This window comes from Castanea sativa, chromosome 5, assembly GCF_040712315.1.
Source record: "Castanea sativa cultivar Marrone di Chiusa Pesio chromosome 5, ASM4071231v1".
Classification (NCBI taxonomy): Eukaryota; Viridiplantae; Streptophyta; class Magnoliopsida; order Fagales; family Fagaceae; genus Castanea; species Castanea sativa.
In genome coordinates, this window is record NC_134017.1 from 20,658,718 (window position 1) to 20,679,388 (window position 20,671).

The following is a 20,671-nucleotide window of genomic DNA, read 5'->3' on the forward strand; positions in this document are numbered from 1 at the left end:
ACATGCATACAAACATGTACATCTAAACAAGGCATGACTGGAGACATAATATCAAGTATGTGAGCATGTAGACCCAAACATCAACACATAAGAAAGAAGGATTTAAACATGGCATAAAGCATAAAGCATGAAGAAAAGGCAACTAGCACATGAACAAACATGGAAATAAAACCAAAAACATGCTAGAGGCAAAACAAAGCAAAGAGCAAGCTAGATAAAGCAATAAATCATGTTATTAAGGTAAAAAGAGCAAGATAAATGCTAGAAAAAGATTTAGAAGGTTAGGGGTGTGGATAGTAGCTAAAAAGCTACGTCCACACCCCTAAACCCCAAATCCAAGGTGCAGAACCAAGGAAAAGAAGATTGGGTATATGAACAATACCTTGAATTTTTGGTGAAGAAGGAAGAATCAAAAGGCTTCAATGTTTTTTTTTGTGTTTGGAAGAGAGGAAAAATGTGCAGAAGACGTCCAGGCAAAGAGCAAAACCCCAGAAAAGTCTCCTTTTTTTTTGTCTGGAGGTGCCTGGGGCCTTTTATAGCCCTGACATGTTTTACGAGGCGACCCTTTAAAGTTATGGCTCCTAGAAGTTAGTGGTGCATCAATCGGTGTGTTAACCCGGCTTTCATGATATCTCAACTATTCTAACTCCAATTTCGACCCATAAATAGTCACTGGAATGAGAATTTGATCATCTTTGCAATAGCGTTGGGTTCAACTCGTTCTGACGACCAGATCAAAATTAGGGTTTTTGAGCCCACCAAGAGTCAACTCTAGGTCAAACTTAGTCAAAGTTGCCAAAAATCTTAGAGAAGCTTGAGTTTGATGCAAAACCATGAAAAATGTTGTTTTGTGAAGATTTTGACCTTGTTTGACTTTCGGTCAACCTAGGGTTAACCAAGGGCGTTTTGGTCATTTTGGTTGAAAGAGGCACTTTGAGTGCTCCGGTGTCCGAATGGGTTACGCCATTTCATTCCAGCTATTCTTGCGGCCCCATGGAAAGAAAATAATATTTTTGGTTTTTTCAAGGTCTGGCATGCAAATCGAGGGCAGACAAAATATGATATTAACACCTAATAGTTCATATGTATGGAAAAACTTGATAGCAGCGCAACCAATTTTGCAGAAGGGTTGTTGTTGGAGGGTGGGACATGGAGTTAGCATAAGGGTGGTTAAGGATAGGTGGATCCCGAACTATCCAACAAATAAGGTTTTGCACCCACCACTTAATGAGGAATGGGAGTAGTGAGTTGCAAATCTTTTAGATTGGAGTACTCATGACTGGAACAGGGAACTTATTGCTGCCAATTTTCACTGAGATGACATGGAGGCCATTTTACGAATTCCATTAAGTAGAAGGCCGGTGCAGGATACCTTGATGTGGCACCATACCAAAAACAAATATTATTCAGTGCGATCAGGATATTATATAGCTTGTGGCTTGCAACAGCAAGAGAATGGAGGACTTGAAGGATCGGGTTTGAAGAAGGGTGAGATGGTATGGCCAAAATTATGGAAGTATAAGGTGCCAAATAAAATAAAAGCAATTGGGTGGAGAATATGCCAAAATATTCTGCCTACAAGGGAGAACCTATTTCACAGAAAGGTTGTGGAGGATAGGGGGTGTGAGGCATGCAAGCAAGAGGTGGAATCAATAATACATGTGATGTGGGAGTGTGGTGTAGCCCAGGATGTTTACGCTGGAAGTAGGATCAGTTTGCAGAAGTGTCCCACGTTAATGGGTGAGTGGTGAAGTTATTTGAGTTGTTAGTGGATCGGTTAGCTGAGGAAGATATGGAGTTGTTTTTAGTTCAGTGCTGGGTTTTGTGGAATCAAAGAAATGCTATTTTTCATGGAGGTACAATTCAGGATCCATCTGTGCTAGTTCAAAAAGCTGAAACAATGCTGCATGATTACCATGATGCTCAGTCTTATCTCTCTGTTCCACTGCCATCTTCATCGATGCAACAGCTGGAGAGATGGAAGCCACGTACGGGGCTGAACTATAAAATAAATGTCGATGCAACAATATTCCCAAGGCAGAAGGCTTCAGGGTTTGGGGTTGTGATTCGAAATGAAAGGGGGGAGACTATGGCTGTTGTCTCGGCAAGACGTCCATTAGTTCAAAACAGCGATGAGGCAGAAGCTTTGGCTTGCCGGAAGGCAGTGGAAGTTGCTGTGGATTTGGGATTCAGGGATGTCACACTTGAGGGAAATAACATTTCTGTTATGAACTCAATTTCCTCGACAGGTATTAATAGAGCTAGGCTTGGATTTGTGTATGATGATATCAAATGTATAGGGAGGGGCTTTAGAACTTTTCATGTTAACTAGGTGAGGACAGCCAATACTGTGGCACACTCACTTGCTAAGTATGCTGGGTTGAAAGAGGGTGAAATGGTCTGGTTGGAGGAAGGCCCACCTCCGGCCAGAGATGCTTTGTACTCTTGAGTCTTGTCATATTTCTCTTTAATGAATGAATTGATTCTAGTTTAAAAAAAAAAAAAAAAAACTTAAGCGTAGCATTTATTGTTGCTACGCTCCAATTGAGCCACATTAGTGTTCACGTCATTATCTTCTTATTTTTTTCAATTTTCCTATAATTATTTTTAACTTTTATTTTTTTTTAATATTTACACTTCTCCAACCTTTCTCTCTCCCTTATCTTTTTATCTCCTCACTATTTCTCCAACTTTTTTTCCTTCATTACATTTTCATCTCCTCACTACCCTCTAAATTAATATTATTCTTCCTTTTTCCCTTCATCTTCCTTTATTTTTGTCTTTTCTTATTCACAACCTTTTACTATAAATTTGTCATTATCTCTTTCATTCTATGCATAGTTTTCCCTTACAACAAAAATGTTCTCTCTCTCTCTCAAATTTTTGGTGGATTTTTTATTTTTCTTGCATATCTACTTTAGGTTGATATTTTTTTTTTCTATTTTTTAAAACTCTACTTTGGATTAATGCGATTTAGTTTTGTTTTCTTTTTTTTTTTTTTTTTTTTTTTGTTCTCTTTGATTGTTAAGTGTTATCCTATTGTGTTATAAAGAATTAAATATAGCATATAAAAATATAATATTATTCTATTACATAGCATAATTCCGATAATTTGGTATTTATTGTAAATTGTTATTTCTTCTATTACATAGCATGATTTTTTATAGTGCATATTTAGATGTTTAACTATGAGGCTTTACTAATTTTTGTTTATTCTTTAATCCTTTGTGGTAGATAAAATACTTTTAATAGTTGTATTAGAAGTATACTATAATACCATTTATTTAGAGAAAAGCAAAGGTTAACCAAACGAAAAAAATCAAATGGGTGACAAATTTTAGCTTTTGCAATTTTATTATAATTATTTTATAACAATGCATCTATGGAAATTTAATTCTTAGATTTTGCTAATAATTTTTATTTGATAATATGTTTTGGGTGGATGAAATTACAACAAATTGTTTTCCTAATTGGTCCAATTAATCATTGTTAAATTTTATTAGTTTTCTTAGTTACATTTTACGGTGTTTTGGAATGTAGGCAACAGAAAAAAATAAGGTTTAAGAAAGTTTGTTTAAAACTAAAATAATAATTTCCAAATTTTATATTTTTTTTCATAATTCACAAAATGTTATACATAAATTTTATTAAAAAATAAATATTTTCATTAACTTGTCTTTTGAATTTCTGTGAAAAATTGTAATTTTTTCATTTTAGTACAACAAAATTTATATTTATGATTTATGATGGTTCCTATATTATATTTATGACTATTCCTATAATAAATAAAAATATGATTATGAAATACATTACTCTTTATTAAATTAGTTTAAATTGTAAAAAAAAATATTAATAAAACCACCATAAAATAATTATCATGCCCAACGTGCGGATTCGTGGCTAGTTATGTATATAAAAGTAACTTTTATTATAATTTAGGCTAAAATACACCATTAGCCCTTAAAATTTATCATGCAAGTGTTTTTGGTCCCTTTAGATTTTAACTTCCAAATGAGTACTATTATTATTATTATTTTGGATACAAATCTAAAGGAAAAGTGATTTGCATGAAATATATACAATAAATTACTCTCATATTTACATATTTAGCATTACTTTTCAGTGATTTTGTGAGTAATTATCTATTATTTTTTTCTTATAGGTAATAAAGGGTTTACATGCTAATAGGCTTTATTTGAGGCAGAATAATGGTCAATTAAAAGTCTACTTGGAATTCGCTTATTTTGCTGAAACTGAAAACTTTTTGTTGAAAGTACTATAGATAAAGGTAAAAGTTAGTTGAAATAGTATAGTAAGACCATCTATAGTACTAAAAAATACAATGAGACCCATGAATTATAGCAAAAATAAGCTAAATAATAAAATAAGCTAACTTTTTAATTTGGAGTCAATTGCACACTAAAAGTCAAGCCAATTTAAGAGATCCAACCTAGTGAAGCAAGCAAAAATAAAATAAAAGAATAAAAGCAGTCCAAGGGAATTACTTACACAAGCACGGGCTAGCAAGTCCAACAAGGAGTGAAGAAAAGAAAAAGGAAAAATAAAGAGTGAGGCCAATGTTAATCTAACGTGGTGAATAAAATAGACAGAAGCAAACAAAATCTTGTTTGCGTGGGAGATGTACAGATGGGCTTTGGAAGTTTGACGTGGGCCTCTTGATTTGTTCACCAAAACATCTACCTAGGAGTACTTACTTTTGGGTCACATTGGTTTTAATAATGAGCTTTTAGGTCTCAACCGCATATGTGAATGTAAGTATAAACAGTGGGAAATAGAAAATATTGAGGGCTAGCTAGAAGAGAGCTGAAACGCTGGTTAGAAGAAAGCTGAAACAGAGGACGATGGAGGGCTGGAGCAAAAAGAGGAAATAGGAGCAAGAGGCAATGCTGCCAATGGCTTCCTGCTTTTCTCTAGCACTGTCACTTATCTCTTTCAATCTAGCTTTATTTTATTTGTCAAGTTTAATGCTTAGTATTTTGTTTTTGTGTTTTTTTGTCATCTACTATGAGTAACTAAATTTTCAATTAAGGTTGAGGATGAAACCTTGTTAAGGATTGTCATTGCTATTTGTGTAATTTGATTTTCTCTATAATAGTTGTTCTTTAACGATTTAAATTGTTCTTACTTCATTACAATTAATTAAGATTGGATTCTTAATACGAGTTCAATCATGTTTTTTTCATGATTTTGGATTTATCTTAATTAATCGAATGCTTGGTTTTATAATTTTTTGATTTTAAAATTGGATATCTTTTGTGATTTGTTTGACGACGAATACAATTAATGATTTGATTTTATACCTAACAATCGAAGAAGAGCATACTTTAGATTATTAAATTGAGATTTTAATAATATATCATAAATATATGCTGATATGACTTACAAGACAAATTTCAAAACCTGAATTCCTTTCTCTTGTTTGTTTACATCTTTTTATTGCTTTATATCACATTTTTGCTTTGTTTAATTATTTGCTTAGTTTATAATAATTTCAAAACAATAAATTTTGATTAAAATATATTAGGATTAATTTGGTTAAGGTTTAATTAATTTTCTTACATTCTTTCAAGTCCTATGGGTTCGACCTCATTCTTGTCAAACTATACTTCGGTACGATTCATATACTTGCGAGTACTTTAAAATTTCACAACAAACAATAATAATATGACTTTTTTAAGTGATGTGGCATCAGTATTACCAAATCAAAAAATTGAAGACCTAATACAGATCCAAACCAAGTCCTTTAGAAACAAGGTCTTCCCAATTCAAAACAAAAGAAATTTAATATAATAGTCCTAAATTGAACAATCATGGTAACCGAGGGTCATTGCGTTCAGATGCGACTAAAGGCCTGCAACAGATGCTAGCTACAATGTCATAGAGTTAGAATTTTAAATAAGGAGAGGGATTCTTATTAGGAGTTTATTTGTCGAGTGTTGTGGGGTCTAAGATACTCTATAGACCAAAAGTGTATTTTCCTTTTGTCTAATATTTTACTTAACCAATGACTTTTGACCTAATAAAGGGAATTTGTTTTGGGAATTTGCATGCTAACAAAGCTCCAAGTCTCTTTCTCAATTTTTGATGTAACTAAATGGCAAAAGAATAAAATGCCAAAGTAATGCTTATCACTGTCTGGCTACTTTTATGCCTCTTCCAACCAAAATTTAAATTTAAAAACAAATTGTGAAGATAAAAGTATCAATTGAATAGAATAATTGCCTTGATGAGACGACCAATAGAGTATATATTAACACAAGAGGCGTATAGAAAAGACCCCCATAAACTCTAGTCTAAATCAGCTCATGCCAAGTATGTAAAAACTAAGCAACTATTCCAAACGAACCATGCGGATCAACTTTTCCCGAAGGATATGTCAGTGTCATGACTACGTGGCACAATCTAATCCAATGAAGATTGAACCATGCACGGTTTTTTTCCAATCCAACATGCACAGAATAACTTTGTGTAAGATTGGATTACAAGATTTGGGAACACAGATTTGGATTTGAAAAATCCACCATACAATTTGAAATAACTTCTAAGTCTATAGATTTTTAAAAATCCATAAGATATCTTTCAATATTTAGATTTGAAATTTAGGCATTTTAAACTTATCACTTTAAAATTCAAATTTAAATACAAATCCAAATTCAAATAACTAAACACAATCTTTTTTTTTTTTTTTGAAAATATAACTAAACACAATCTTGATATTTTGTCTCATCAGTTATGTCCAGAAAATGGTAATACTTATATATATATGACGCCTCATGCATCATACATGCAAGAACTTATAAAAAATATTAAGTCCCTCTTTCAGTCTTTCTCCTTACTCCTTTCAGTCAACAAACTCAACAAAATAAGACTGTCTTTCTTTTTTTGGTGACCTTTTGGATCAGAATTACTTCCTTTGACCACTTGATTTTTTTTCCTTGTCCATTGATTACTCGGGTTTCCCTATGCCTATTGAGAGTAAGAGTCTTGCTCTGTTTATTTAGCAACCAGCAACATTTTATTTAGGGGGTAAAATTGTAAATTTCACATAAAATATAGGAATATGCTTGAAATTTTTTCTTTAGACCTGTTAAGATGCAAACATGCGTTCTTGTGCACCCGTTGAGATACTGATATATACCCAAAAGCAATTGAACTAGTAATCGTATATGAAATAGAAGTTGATGATCTAAATTATCAAACATATTACCCACACAACCAAAATGCAAAAGAAGCAAACAAATAATGAATTGAACAAAAAATTTGAAATAATCTTCTACGTCTTATCTCTAATACCAATATAAATTTCAAATGAATCAAAATCCTAAAATTCATAAATGTAAACTCGAAAATCAAAACGGAAAAGAACATAGGCAAATTATGAAATTGGTCAACTACAAAGGCAAACACATGACTAACAACCAAAAACTCAAACTGAAAAATCAAGATTTAAAATATTTAACTTAAGATTTCACAAAACAAGTGCACACCTCAAATTTAGAACTAAACCATATTTCCAATCTACAGACTTCAATTTTTTTCCAGCCCAAATTTCCTTTTCAAATGAACTACTCTCAACGCAATTAACAATGCTATCCTATCTTTGATGTCATCACAGAAACGAAAGTAACAGTGCCTCCATGACTTTTTCAATAGTATGGTGCCACAAACACTCCAAAATCCTACAACAAACCCAAGTCCGATGCTAGCATAGAACCATATCCTTTCATAATCATCTCCATTTGGTTTGTCTTCAGCATCGGTAATAGTTGGGTCATCAGATGTTTCATCTCCAGGGCACTTGGTCAGAAGAGGAGGCCCACACAACAAAGGGTTTCCCTTGTACATGGTTGCATCATTTATTGTTTGAAGTTGATCACCACTTGGGATTCTTCCTGTCAAGTTGTTAAAAGACAAGTTCAAGTGGACTAAGAAAGTCAAAGAAGACATGCTTTCAGGAATAGGTCCAAAAAGTTTATTGTTTGAGAGATCAAGTGACTCCAGCAACTGCAGGTCTCCTATATTCTTGGGAATGTTTCCAAAGAGATGATTCATTGACAAGTTTAGCGTATCCAATCTTGTGAGGCTTGTTATTTCAAAAGGAATTCTTCCTGTCAAATTATTCCCTGAAAGATCAATGCAGGTAACTAATGGGAGAGTGCGACCATATTCCATCTCTCTTCCTTTTCTCATTATGGATGCTTTCTCTGTATAGTTCTCAATAGGCTCGTACCCGGAGATGTTGTGATCAACCATTGCAGTAAAATTGTTCAAACAATTTGGAATTCCCCCAAAGAGATTATTTTGTGCAAGATCTAGGATGCGAAGGTTCTGAAGATTGCACCATTTTTTAGGGATGGTTCCGTTGAATAGATTTGATCGCAAGCGTAGCATGAAGATGTCTGATTCTATCCATGACGGAAGATTCCCCGAGAGACGATTCGCCCCAAAATCCATGCTCAGAATAGAACGACTTTGCAAGGAAGAAGGAATTTCTCCACTAAGATTGTTGTTGCTCAACACTAATATAGAAAGGTTTCCTAAGAAACCCATTGAGCTTGGAATTTTTCCACGTATATTGTTGTATGAAATATCCACAACGCGCAAGTCCATTTGTGACTTATTCCAATGATCAGGGAGCTCCCCTGAAAGATTATTTCTCCTGAGGACAAGAATATTAAGTTGTTTTATTTTCTAAATGGACAGGGGAATTTCACCATGGAGGTGGTTCTCCGAAAGATCTAAATATTGCAAGTTTGGCATTAGAACACTAATATTTGATGGGATAGGCCCTGAAAACAGATTGCTTTGCAGAAATAGCTTAGTCACATTTGGAAATCCTAATTGGTGTGGCAAGCTCCCATTTATCTGATTGTTGGATAGATCCAAGTGGGTGAGGCTAAAAGATATCAATGAGAACCATTCCTCAGGTATAGTGCCATTGATTTCGACACTTTTTAGGATGACATAGGTAAGCTCACTTTGAACTTGAAGCCATTTAGGAAATTTGGGGCCAATGAGACAGCTTTCTAGATGAAGAATTTTGAGCTTGAAAGGTGGACGCCAGTCGTCTTTCACTTTGAAAACTAGAGGTTGACTTGTATTATTAGTTGTTAGTACAAACTCTTCTAGACTTGTGAGATTCATCAATTGAGCTTCTGTTATGACACCTTCCCAAGAATTTTCTAAGAGATACAATTTGACTAGCGTTGAGAGTTGCCCAAAACTTTCTGGAATGGTTCCATTCATCTCAGTATATGAGAGGTCCAACTCCTTCAAGGATGACAAATTGCCAATAGAAGCTGGAATTGAACCATAAAAATGGTTACCACCGAGATATAGGTATTCCAAGCTTCCAAGTCTCCCAAATGAATCAGGGATTTTTCCACTTTGATTGCTAAAAGTCAAATCAAGACTTGTGAGGTTCGTAAGACTAAACAGCCACTGAGGTATGGAGGTGTTAAATGGGTTGTATGATAAATCTATGGAGGTGTTAAATGGGTTGTATGATAAATCAAGGACACGAAGAGAGGACAAATTAAGGAAAGTAAGGGAAGATGGAAGGTGTTTAAGCTCACATGAATATAAACTTAACTCCCGAAGGGAAGGAAGCATGTTAATTGCATGCAGCCAATCTGCTTTGGTAGGATTGATCTTCACTCCCCCCATATACAGGTACTCTAAAGAAGAGAGACTTGAGACCCAATCCAAGTTTTTGGTAGACAAATTGTAGTTTCCTTCAAGGTCAAGATGCGTCAGGGTCGACAGATTGCCCAGATAACGAGTAATCTCTCCTGAAAGAGATGCATTGACATCCCTTGAAAAAGATGAATTAACATCCCCTGAAAAAGATGCATATATATATAAGAGAGATTTAGATACATCCAGTTCTTTAGCATGCCAAAAAGTTCAGGAATTCGAATACCTTTAAATATTTTAAGTGAATCAAAGTAAAAGTTATCTTACCGAGCAACCGTGCAAAGTTCCCAGACCCCTTATCATAACGAGCATTTGAATTGCATCGTTGACACGGCACGTTAATGTTCGTAGAAGTAACAGGAGATGCCTCTTTTGTAAGAAAGATATCTTTTGTAAGATTGATATATTTTGTAATAATCAAAGTGCCTAGGGCGTCCAGCTGGGTTGCTAAGATTGAGCTTGGTAACATGACCTGAGTCGTTGTGACACTCTACGCCTTTCCATTGGCAGCATTCTTCACCGACCCATGAAGAAAGCTTAGGTGGAGAACCTACGCCTTCCTTGAATCTGACAAGTGCTTCTCTTTCACTTTTGATGCATTTTACTGTCACATTATTTGCAGAGCATGAACCCAGTTTGAATATCTCCAAGGACAAAAGAAGAAATACAAAAACAGTACGATTATAATTAATCATCATGGAGTATTTTACTGATAGTGCAATGATAATGATGAGTCTTGTGGATTTTTATGAAGCGAAAGCCATGCATTAACGATGAATATATATCACTAAAGAACTAACATAGAAGTCATTGTTTAATGTTTTATTATTTTCCACACGGTAAGGGAAAGTTCTTGTTAGAATCCAAACACGGCATGGACTAGAGAGTTAAAGTAGCCTGCCTCTTGAGTCAAGCGTAAAAAGGTTCATATGACTCATATTGCTTTTTCTACTTTTTCTTTATCCACTAGGATCCATTTTCCACTCGGCGAAGACTACTTTTTCACTTTTTCCACGTTGCAGGAGTCACCTGATTCATATTGCTTTTTCTACTTTTTCTTTTTCCTTTATCTCATTCCTAATCTCTTTAAACAATTCCATTTTTTGGGAGACTTGGCTGACATTTAATCCAGTTATCCATGTTAGACTCTGTATTATTTTATGTGGTTCAAAAATACTTTTACATCTTATGTTTAAGCATGGATAAAAGTTAGGGACAAATTCATAAAATAAAACTTACTACTCCCACTACATCACTTTCAAATACACATAAATAAAAAAATTCAGCTCACAATCCATTAGAATTCAATATATGTGTTTTATATTTGAATTCACCTTAGCCACATACAATTACTGCTCCTTTAAGAAAGAAATATTTATTATTATCCCAACTTTTTCTCTATGTCACTTTTATAATTATTTCTAAGAGATAAATCTATAAGTTCTTCTTTATTATTTTGGAGAGATAAATTTATAAATTCTTCTAGCAAAAAGGACAATTTAAGTGTATTTAACTCTCTCTTGGATTTATGTATCATTGATTGATTTGACTTCCAAATCTGTAGTTGCAATTTTTTAACTTGATTACATTGTGTAATAAAACATTTTCTTTTCTTTTCTAGGTTTGTAGGTGGAAAAGCAAATCCTTGAAGCAATCTATCTCTAAGAAGAAATAGTACAATGAGGTATAATTTTCACATTATTAAAATCTCTTTTAATTTTTTTTTTCTTTCAAATTTTGTGACTTTAATGGTATGCTTTTGTGATTACTAGGGTAGAAAAGCGGAAAAGGTTCAAGTTTGTTGAATCGGAGGGTTTTAATACTTGGGTTGAGATTTCATAGTGGCTGATTTGCTTTGACCATAATGGCTTTTGTTGGAGGCTACAAGGGGATTGCACAAATATGGTGATAGAACTTGAGATTTAGCCAAGGGTAGTTAATTAACGGGTTGAGTGTTTTGAAGGTATGGGTTTTTTATTTTAATTTAAAGAGATTTTGTGTGTCCTTTTGAAAGCGGAGTTGTTAATTTTTGTCTAGAAGTTTCAATTTCAAGTTCAAATTTAAACATTGTTTTTGTTATGTGCATCACATATTTTTTATTACAAAATTGGTAAATACGAGTTTCAAATAAAATCAATCTCTTTGAGATAAAGTGGTTCCCTTATTAGATATCAAAGTTTATTTTTCCTATTTACAAGCTTCGGTTTTTATATCTAAATGTTAGAATAGTGCTAATTTGGCTCATTCGTGAACATTTTCTTTTACTTTGATTTTATAAGTAAGTTGTAATTGGTAGATGTATAATAGTGAGTCATGTGAGGATACACTTTTACCACTCATAACTCATCATGACGAATTATGACACAAAATTATGTACTTTTATGTGTTTCTAGCATTATTCAAATTTTTTTCAAGTTTGATCCAACTGTAGTTTAGATAGATTGGTCTGGTCAGTGATCAGGTCAATGATGATGACTCAAGTGAGTGGAAGAAGTCCGTCTATTTCGTTAGTCATGCTAAATAAATAATACAAACCTTCTTTTTCTTCTTTTTTTTCTCCTTTCCCACTCAGTATGCCTTTTTCCAATGGTTGATCACCCTTTTTGTTTTTAACGGTCCCACACGGTAAGCCAAAGTTCTTCCACACACTTTCGCCCCGTGACTCATTCGTGAGTCATAATGTAAGTTGTAAACCATACAATTCCTTTTCCACACGACAAGTCGGTAAACTTTTTTTTTTTTTTTTTAAATAATCGGATAATTTGGGGCTTGCTTACTTGGAGACACAAGAAGCACCATAACCGGCCCACAAGGATAGAGGCCAGATAAGATTGTTTTTCTTTTCTAAAATGGGCTTTAACACGTTAGACTATCAGAAAAGAATTGTTATAAATTGTAACCGCTATTTAAAATTTAAAGTAAAATTTAGTTATAAAAGTAATTGTGTTATAAATTTTAATGAACAAATTTTAGTTATAAAATTAGTTATAATTTAAGGCTACAAACTCACTTAGTAAAATAAATATTATAACATATTTTGAAAATCTAACTGTAGAATTACATGTTTTTTATACTCTTAATACACATCTTAAATTTTGTGTCAATCAGATATTATTTACTATATGAATTATAAGCTTATATTTTATGTATAATTTTAAATTACAAAAACTTGCAATTTAAAAAATTTGTTGATGACATAACTTTTGATATTTAATTTTCTTGAAATTTTGTAAGTATGGAAGATATAAGAAGAATATGTACTCAAATGGTAGATTTGTCAAAATTCACTTCCAATAAAAAGATATTAAGTAAGTTTGTAGTTTAAGGCTACAACTAATTTTGTAGCTAAACTTTGTCTAATTTTAATAGTTACAACAAATTTAAGACAAATTTATATTCTCCATACTTGCAAAATTTTTAAAAAATTAAAGATCAATAGCTATGTCATCAATAAATTATTTATATTATAGGTTTTTGTAGTTTAAAATTATGCATAAAATATAAGCTTATAAATCATATAGTAAATATTATCCAATTCAAACAAAATTTGACATTGTGTATTAAGAGCGTAAAGAACATACAATTCAATAGTTAAATTTTCAAAATATATAGTAATATTTATTTTATTAAGATTGTAACATAATACTACAATCAATTTTATAACTAAACTTTGTCTATAAATTTAATGCAAATTTAATCTTCTTATAATGACTGTCAAGACTCCTCAGATGAGTCTCATGGACAATTTACTTTGATTTTTCCTTACTTTCTAAATAGACTATTTTAATTTTAATTTAATTTGAATGTTTTAAAAATTATGGGTTTTTTTTTTTAATTCAATAACTACAACGAAGAGAGAGAATTAAACCCCAAATGTCATGAATACACCAAAAGTTGACAACTAGTTAAGTTACAAAGCTTTGGACAAAACTATGGTTTAATTTAAATCTGTCCACGAACAACAAAAGGGAATTATGTACATTGTCAAAAGAATAACATCTAAAAATACAACAAAAGGAAAGCTTTATACAAGTATGGGCTGAAGTAGTATATAATATGTCTCTCCTTCATTATACAGTAATAATAATAACAATACCAAAAGCAAACCGTTTCTTCGATGAGAAATATTGCTAGTATAATCATGCATATGTTACTCAATTCCTTTCTTCTTCCAGTTCATGGCGATCCAAACTCTCTTGCACTACTAAATATTGTGGATGCCCACAAGCAATAGTTGAGGTTGCCTTTTTCCCATGCATTTTTTTAGTAGACAGTCTTTCTTCTAAAGCCATACAAAGCATAGGATTGGACTCACCACGATACAAAAGAGTTGCTTATACAAGTATGCTTTTCCTCCTGGACAAAAAGCAACCATCAGAACTGTGGGTAAGCCCAACAAAACATTACTAACCAAACACAAAATGTAATTACTAATTGCAAATCTCAATTAATAAACAAAGTTCCACAACTATAAAAGTACTCACACAATTCATCTGCATCAAATTGATCTCTTGGCTTTCCAAGCCAAATTTACAAATGGGGATATTAGGGTTGTCTGATTATTTGAGCCGCACCGTATACATGAAAAGCAAAATATTAACCTCCCCTGCAAGAGATACCAGAGTTTTCAAGATTGAAAAACTCAACCTTTATCCTGCTAATACCCAATCCCTCTCATATATTGTTCTAGAAACCCAATGTGCTTACTTAAGATTGAATGAAAGTTAAAAACTTGGATAAAATACAGAGAACGATACTGCACGTCAAAGTTTGTCATTATTTGTTTCAAGATGCTGCTCATACAGAGAATGATACTTTGCAGGAAGATAGTCCTTAAATCTGTTCACAATGACGATAGCAAGGGTGAGAGCGGAAATGCCACAATTATTGAATATAAGAAACAAACTGTATGAAGACAATAAATTTGGATATTTCAATTTTCAAAAAAGACTAGGGGAAGGGGAGACATTCTATGCATAATATAATAGAAAAACAGCAATTAAAAGGTGTCACATCTGTCATTTTCAGGCTTAAATATTTATCAATCATACTATATTAGCAACATTTAGAAAGTATAATACACAAATGAAAGAGTAAATCTCTAATGGTTGAATAAGAGATCTGGGGTTTAATCTTTGCCTACAACAAAAATTGATTGGTATCTTGGTTTAATTATAAGAGCTATTATCATAAGCGGACGCCATAGGTTGAAACTTTCTCAAAAAAAATAAAAATAAAAGGGTAAATAATTTTTTTGTCCTTAAATATCAATATCGTAACCCAAAAGAATTTTATTAACACTAGTATCTAAATGAAGCACCCAACCAATGCCATCAATAATAGCATCCATAATCAATGTCACTCATGGCATTAATAGAAAGTACTATCTTATGAAGAACCCTCAGCCTTCAAGTCAAATTTTAGATGCATAGCCACATAGGCAATTGCTGCCAACAGTATTAAAATCAAAGAGCAATGAGTACCTTTCAAGAAGATGAAGCCTCTCTGGTCCAGAGAATAATCTCACAGTGGATTGTAAAACTTGACTTATCTTCATTTCTTTAGACTTAAGTGCCTTCATAAATTCCACAAATTTTTTATATTCTTCAGCACTAAGCTTCTCTTTAACCTGTGGGCATAGGTTTGAACAAAATCCAAAACCAATTTCTTAATTGACATTTTAAACAAGAAAGCAATACGAAAAACTTGGTGAGTCAAAGAATTGCCTCTAGCTCATTGGTTTCATAGAAGAAACACAAACAAACACAACTGCTTTAATATAGTTCTGGTATCCAATGCAAAATTCTAGGGAAACCACTTCCTGTAGAGAAATGCTTTTTCAGGAGGCATACAAAGTAAGGAGGGAAGATTCTAGAAGTATTACAAAAAACAAATGGCAAAATGACTTGTGATCGAACAGTCCAACTGTCCAAGTCACCTATAACCATGTCAAAGTTCAATTGTTTTGCAGTAAACAAGTGGAAGCACTTCTTTTTGTGTTAGAAGCCAGCCTTCTTTATAGTTTCCTTGCTAAATATGTCTCATATACAATCAAAAGAAACATTAACATAAACTACTTCATTTGCATTATGTGGTTAAAACACTTCACCTGAATCAGTTTACCAGATCCTCTGGATTCCTCTCTAACACTAAGCACAGGATCAGATTGAACACCTTTGTTCTTCTGCCTGAGAAACTGAGCTTGCATCTTTGGAGTTGTCCCATCATCTTTATGCAGCAGTGCTGAACCAACTTGAGCATTGTGTACTGATCTTCAAAAACTTTCGAATTCTCAAGTTTCACTAAACTAACGATTACAGAAGAGCCATTTATTTCAAACTTCTATTCACCAAATGAGTAATCTTTAGAAACTTCAATTTGTTGCATTGCAACATTTTATGTGCTTAATAATCTACACATCCGGGAAGAACAAGGTGCCAAAAGTTTTCATTGCTCGGTTTTTCATCTAATATAGAATAACCAGTCAAATTGTTTCATGATTTTGATGTTGCATATTTTTCCTTCTTGGAATAAACAATTTTTTTCTCATTGCAGATAATATTATTCAGAAGCTTCAAAATTAAAAATTGACTCTAAGGGGAGAAAGATGAGTGATTATCCGGAAGAACTTCTCCCAATTGGCTTGAACTATTGCCTCTTTTAGTGTCAAGTATGGGAAACAATGCCTTCACAGAGTAATCTTGACTCATTGTTGTCATCTGAAAATTTACATCACTAAGAAACAGTTCATTCAAATAGCATTATCAGAAAATTTACATGCAAGTAAAAACATAAGAGTCAAGGGCATAGCTGAGTCAGAGTGAGAATATTTACTGGAGGCTGCTGCTCAGGTTGCATAAATGGGCTGCATTATTGCAGATAATACACAAAGGTTGTTTTAGTAATATTCGTGCCATAGAATGTCAGAAACATTTGGTTCAATTCAAATTTTGGGAAGTAAATAAAACAATCATTAAATGGACTACAAATACATTTAGTTATTTTATTATAAATGGACTGCAAATACAGGTCCTGGGTGTGTGGCCAAAGTTCTTGGTCTAAAACTTACTTCTTCGTGCTGTACGCAAAACAGCCATTAAATTGTAACATGCACCGAATCTTAGGTTGAAGACCTAAGTGAAGACTTGGCTTTTATGTGGTAGGCATCTGGTATGTAAATTTTAATCCACCTCAATTGTGGGATGTAATTTTACCAAGAAACTGTGGGATATATTTCTTGCTTGGTTGAAACTTTCCTCTGTGGGTCCAGCTAGCTCAACTGGTAAAATCTCTAATGGTTGTATAAGAGATTTGGGGTTTAATCTTCACCTACACCAAAAACTGATTGGTGTCTTGGTCTAATAATAAAAGAGCTATCATTAGAAGCGGACGTCATAGGTTAAAACTCTCTTTTAAAAAAAAAAAAAAATCTTTCCTCTTCTTATCAAAAAAAAAAAAAAAAAAATTCCTCTTTGATGTATTCCTTGAAGCTTTGGGCAGTGCAATCTGAATAAGGCTTTTTACTAGAGATGTTTCTCTAAGTTGATGGTGATTACAAGAACTCTTACAGTCACGATGTGCCAAAACACAATCTGTACTAGTCCTAAGGAATTTAGGAGCGTGTCTCAACAATCTTCCCTCTGCCAATCATTGCAAAACTAACTAGTCCATTACCCTTGGTCTCCATCATGTACCGCTACGAACCAATACTCCCCACAGTCAATTGTTGCCTAGTCATGCCACAGTTCTATGGTGCCTCCACCGTCGGAAAATGTAAATTACAAAATAGCATCAAAAGTTAATTAAAGTACTTCTATAAATGAAGTCCAAAATATAATAAAGATATTACGAGTCCAAGGGCCAAGCTCCATATGATAAAGATACAAAGGCAGAGCACTTGCAGAACAAGAAGGAAGATAGATAACACGTGCAGTCTCACACACGTGCGAGTCACTTATTCAAACGGTGTCGTTTTGGATATCTGGTATGGCACGTGTGAATTTCTGGTAGAGCACAAGTGAGTTCAAGCTCCAGCAGTGGCGGGAAAGTTTGTTATAATTAGTTAGAGTCGTTAGAAAGTTCTAGATCCTATTTTATCCATGTAATCCCTTTATATAGAGTATGTATGTAACTGATTATTGTATTCATTGAGTGAATAACAGATTAGTTTTCTTCTCAGAGTGTCTCTAACTCTCTCTCTGTTTTTCTCTCTACTTTCTCTCAGTTTCTTTCTCTTCTTTATCTTCTCTGATTTCGTGTTTGTGTGATCTTCTTTGTGAAACTTACTTGTTTCTTCACCATAATCATAATAATAATAAGACTATTATTACAAGTCCAAATTTCATAATAATAATAACAACAATTGGTCATATGTTTAGAAAGGACAACATCTCACAACATCAAAAGACAGACTAGAAGAGATGGGGCAATCCATTGTTGGGTCATCCTTGCTCTACTATTGGATATGCAAATTCATGATACCTTCAGGGAGATCATCCAATTGCGACTGTGTGACTTCTACATCAGAACATGAGTTCAAAAATAATTTAGCAAAAACATTTTAAATACTAAATACAAAAACTAAATGCTGTCTGTGTCTCACAAAATTAACATGAACCATTAATCGTAGAATATATATATATATATATATATATATAGTTCACATCGACATATCTATACCAATATTCTATTTTAAAGGTTCTTTTCAGTTATCCATCTTAGCACACGTACTCAGTCTTCTAAAACCAATAATAATAATAATAATAATAATAATAATAATATCACAATCCATGCTTTACTCATGTCTTTTATTCAACTATAACCTCGGTAAGAGTCTAGTAGAAAAAATGCAAAAATTCAAAACTAACCCTATAACTTTCAATTTTTGTCATTTCAGTCCTTTAACTTTCAGCTTTGTCATTTCAGTCTTTTAAGTTTTAATTTTTGCCAATGTAGTATTCCATTAGATATCTGTTAAGTGTTGCCGTTAAGTCCTTTTTTTTCATATTTAAAAGAAAATAAAAATCTGTTATTAAACAAAAAAAAAAAAAAAAGGAAAACATTGAAGAGAACAACGTCATCCCCTTCCCTAAAACGAGAGAGTGCATTTCGATCCACATCGCGGGTATTCAAGTCGGCGATGCTTTCTGGGAATTCTACTACCTCGAGCATGGCATTAAAGCCTACTCTCAACTCAAAAGATGGTTCTGAGTTGTATGTAGCCATTGCCCACATGGTAGAGATAATTGATCATACCAATGGCAGAGGCGGAAGCTTGTACGATGATGTTTACGGCAGGTCGCTGAGGTTCAGAGTGGCTGCTACACTTTCGCCATGCGCCGAGGACTACAGCGAGATATTCGAGAGCTTCCATACCTCACGCGCCACTTCCATTTCGGTCCTGGATCTCCCGGTGGTCGACGAGGAAGGCTCTGAGGTCTTCTTCGATGTCCAGAGCTCCAGCTTTGACTACTCTGAGGCCTTCGGTGGCGATGGCGGCGATGGACTATATTTTTCTGTCTCCTATATGGGCTTGCTTTTTGACTTGTCTAATAGTTGGGATTTCCATTCCTCTGAAGAAGCTTGGTATGAACGAAGCTGAAGAAAGCTTATGCTTTGTGCTTTCTTGCTATCACAGGTCAGGAAAAAAAAAAAGGACAAAAAATCCAAAACTGTCATGTTAAGGCAAAAGAGTTAACGGCACCACTTAACAAAGTCTAACGGAATACTACATTGACAAAAATTGAAACTTAAAATACTGAAATAACAAAACTAAAATTTAGAGGACTGAAATTACAAAATGTGAAACTTAGAAGGTCAGTTTTGTATTTTTGCCTAGAAAAAACATATTCTCACAAATACTTCAAGGTTCCAGGTACCAACAATGATTAACTATATGCCTTGTCTAAGCTAACACACTTAACAAAAATATTTTAATCTCCAAGTAAAACAAAAACAAAATAGAGAATGTCTATTAGAATACTGGACCCCATTCTATAAAATATGAATGAACTGAATATCGCTTCAATTTTCTAGATCCCAATCAATGTATAATTAAAAAGAATCTAGGGTCTGTTTGAATACCGCTTATTTTGTTGAAATTGAAAATTTATTGCTGAAAGTACTGTAGCTAAAGGTAAAAGTTAGTTAAAATAGTACAGTGGAGCCCATGAATAGTACCAAAAAATGTAGTAGGGCCCATGAATAGTACTAAGAATAAGCTGAATAGTGAAATAATTTTCAGTTATAATTTTTATCCAAACGGAGGCTAACAAAACCCTCTTTAATTTTATGCTCAGAAATTACAAATATAACAATAAAAAGGACAAATTAAAGTAAAACCAGTTTTGAGTTAAACTTTTTCCTAAAAGAATCATATTCTAAAATATCAAACCTACACATCACGTCACCTGCGAGCTACATACTATTTCTTAACCATCAAGTGAACTGTTGATGAAAACAACTAAACATAAAAATTTCAAGCCTGTTTCTTTTCCTTTTGTTTTTGCTTTTTTGAGATGGTATAAAAATTTTAAGCCTTGATGCAACCAGTCCATGACTTTACAAAGATGAAGAAGGTACAGGAAACCACATAGCAGCATGCTTTTTACAAATGACAAAATAATGACACATGTTAGCAAGGCCGCCCTAGGCCTAGGCCATTTAGGCTAATGAACTCTAATATGAGTATTGATATATCACAAAGAAAAAATGTGAGTTTTTTTTTTTTTTTTTTTAAGAAAAAGAAAAAATGTGAGTTAGGTGTACATTTTTTTCCTACTTTTAAGAAAACCTAAAATATTAGAGTTATTACAAGTTTTATTACATAGGTCCTAAATTGATATATCACAAATCACAAGAAGTACTCCTCCGTCCTAATTTGTTTGTTATTTTTGAAAAATCAAATTTTTTAAAAGAACATCATTTAGTATTTTTTCTGCCTTATGAAAATGTA

At 33.2% G+C, this 20,671-nt stretch overlaps 1 protein-coding gene and 1 pseudogene across 1 annotated transcript; one reads left to right on the top strand and one right to left on the bottom strand.

The window, feature by feature from the left end:
* The first annotated feature begins 1,322 nt into the window (after positions 1-1,322).
* LOC142634893 (uncharacterized) lies at positions 1,323-2,449 on the top strand. The gene is made up of 3 exons (XM_075809139.1): positions 1,323-1,740; positions 1,857-2,224; positions 2,333-2,449. The coding sequence occupies exons 1-3, from the start codon at positions 1,323-1,325 to the stop codon at positions 2,447-2,449; spliced, it is 903 nt and encodes a 300-aa protein (XP_075665254.1).
* A 4,986-nt stretch (positions 2,450-7,435) lies between these two features.
* Positions 7,436-10,186, bottom strand: LOC142634894 (receptor-like protein EIX2; annotated as a pseudogene).
* Between the last annotated feature and the right edge of the window lie 10,485 nt (positions 10,187-20,671).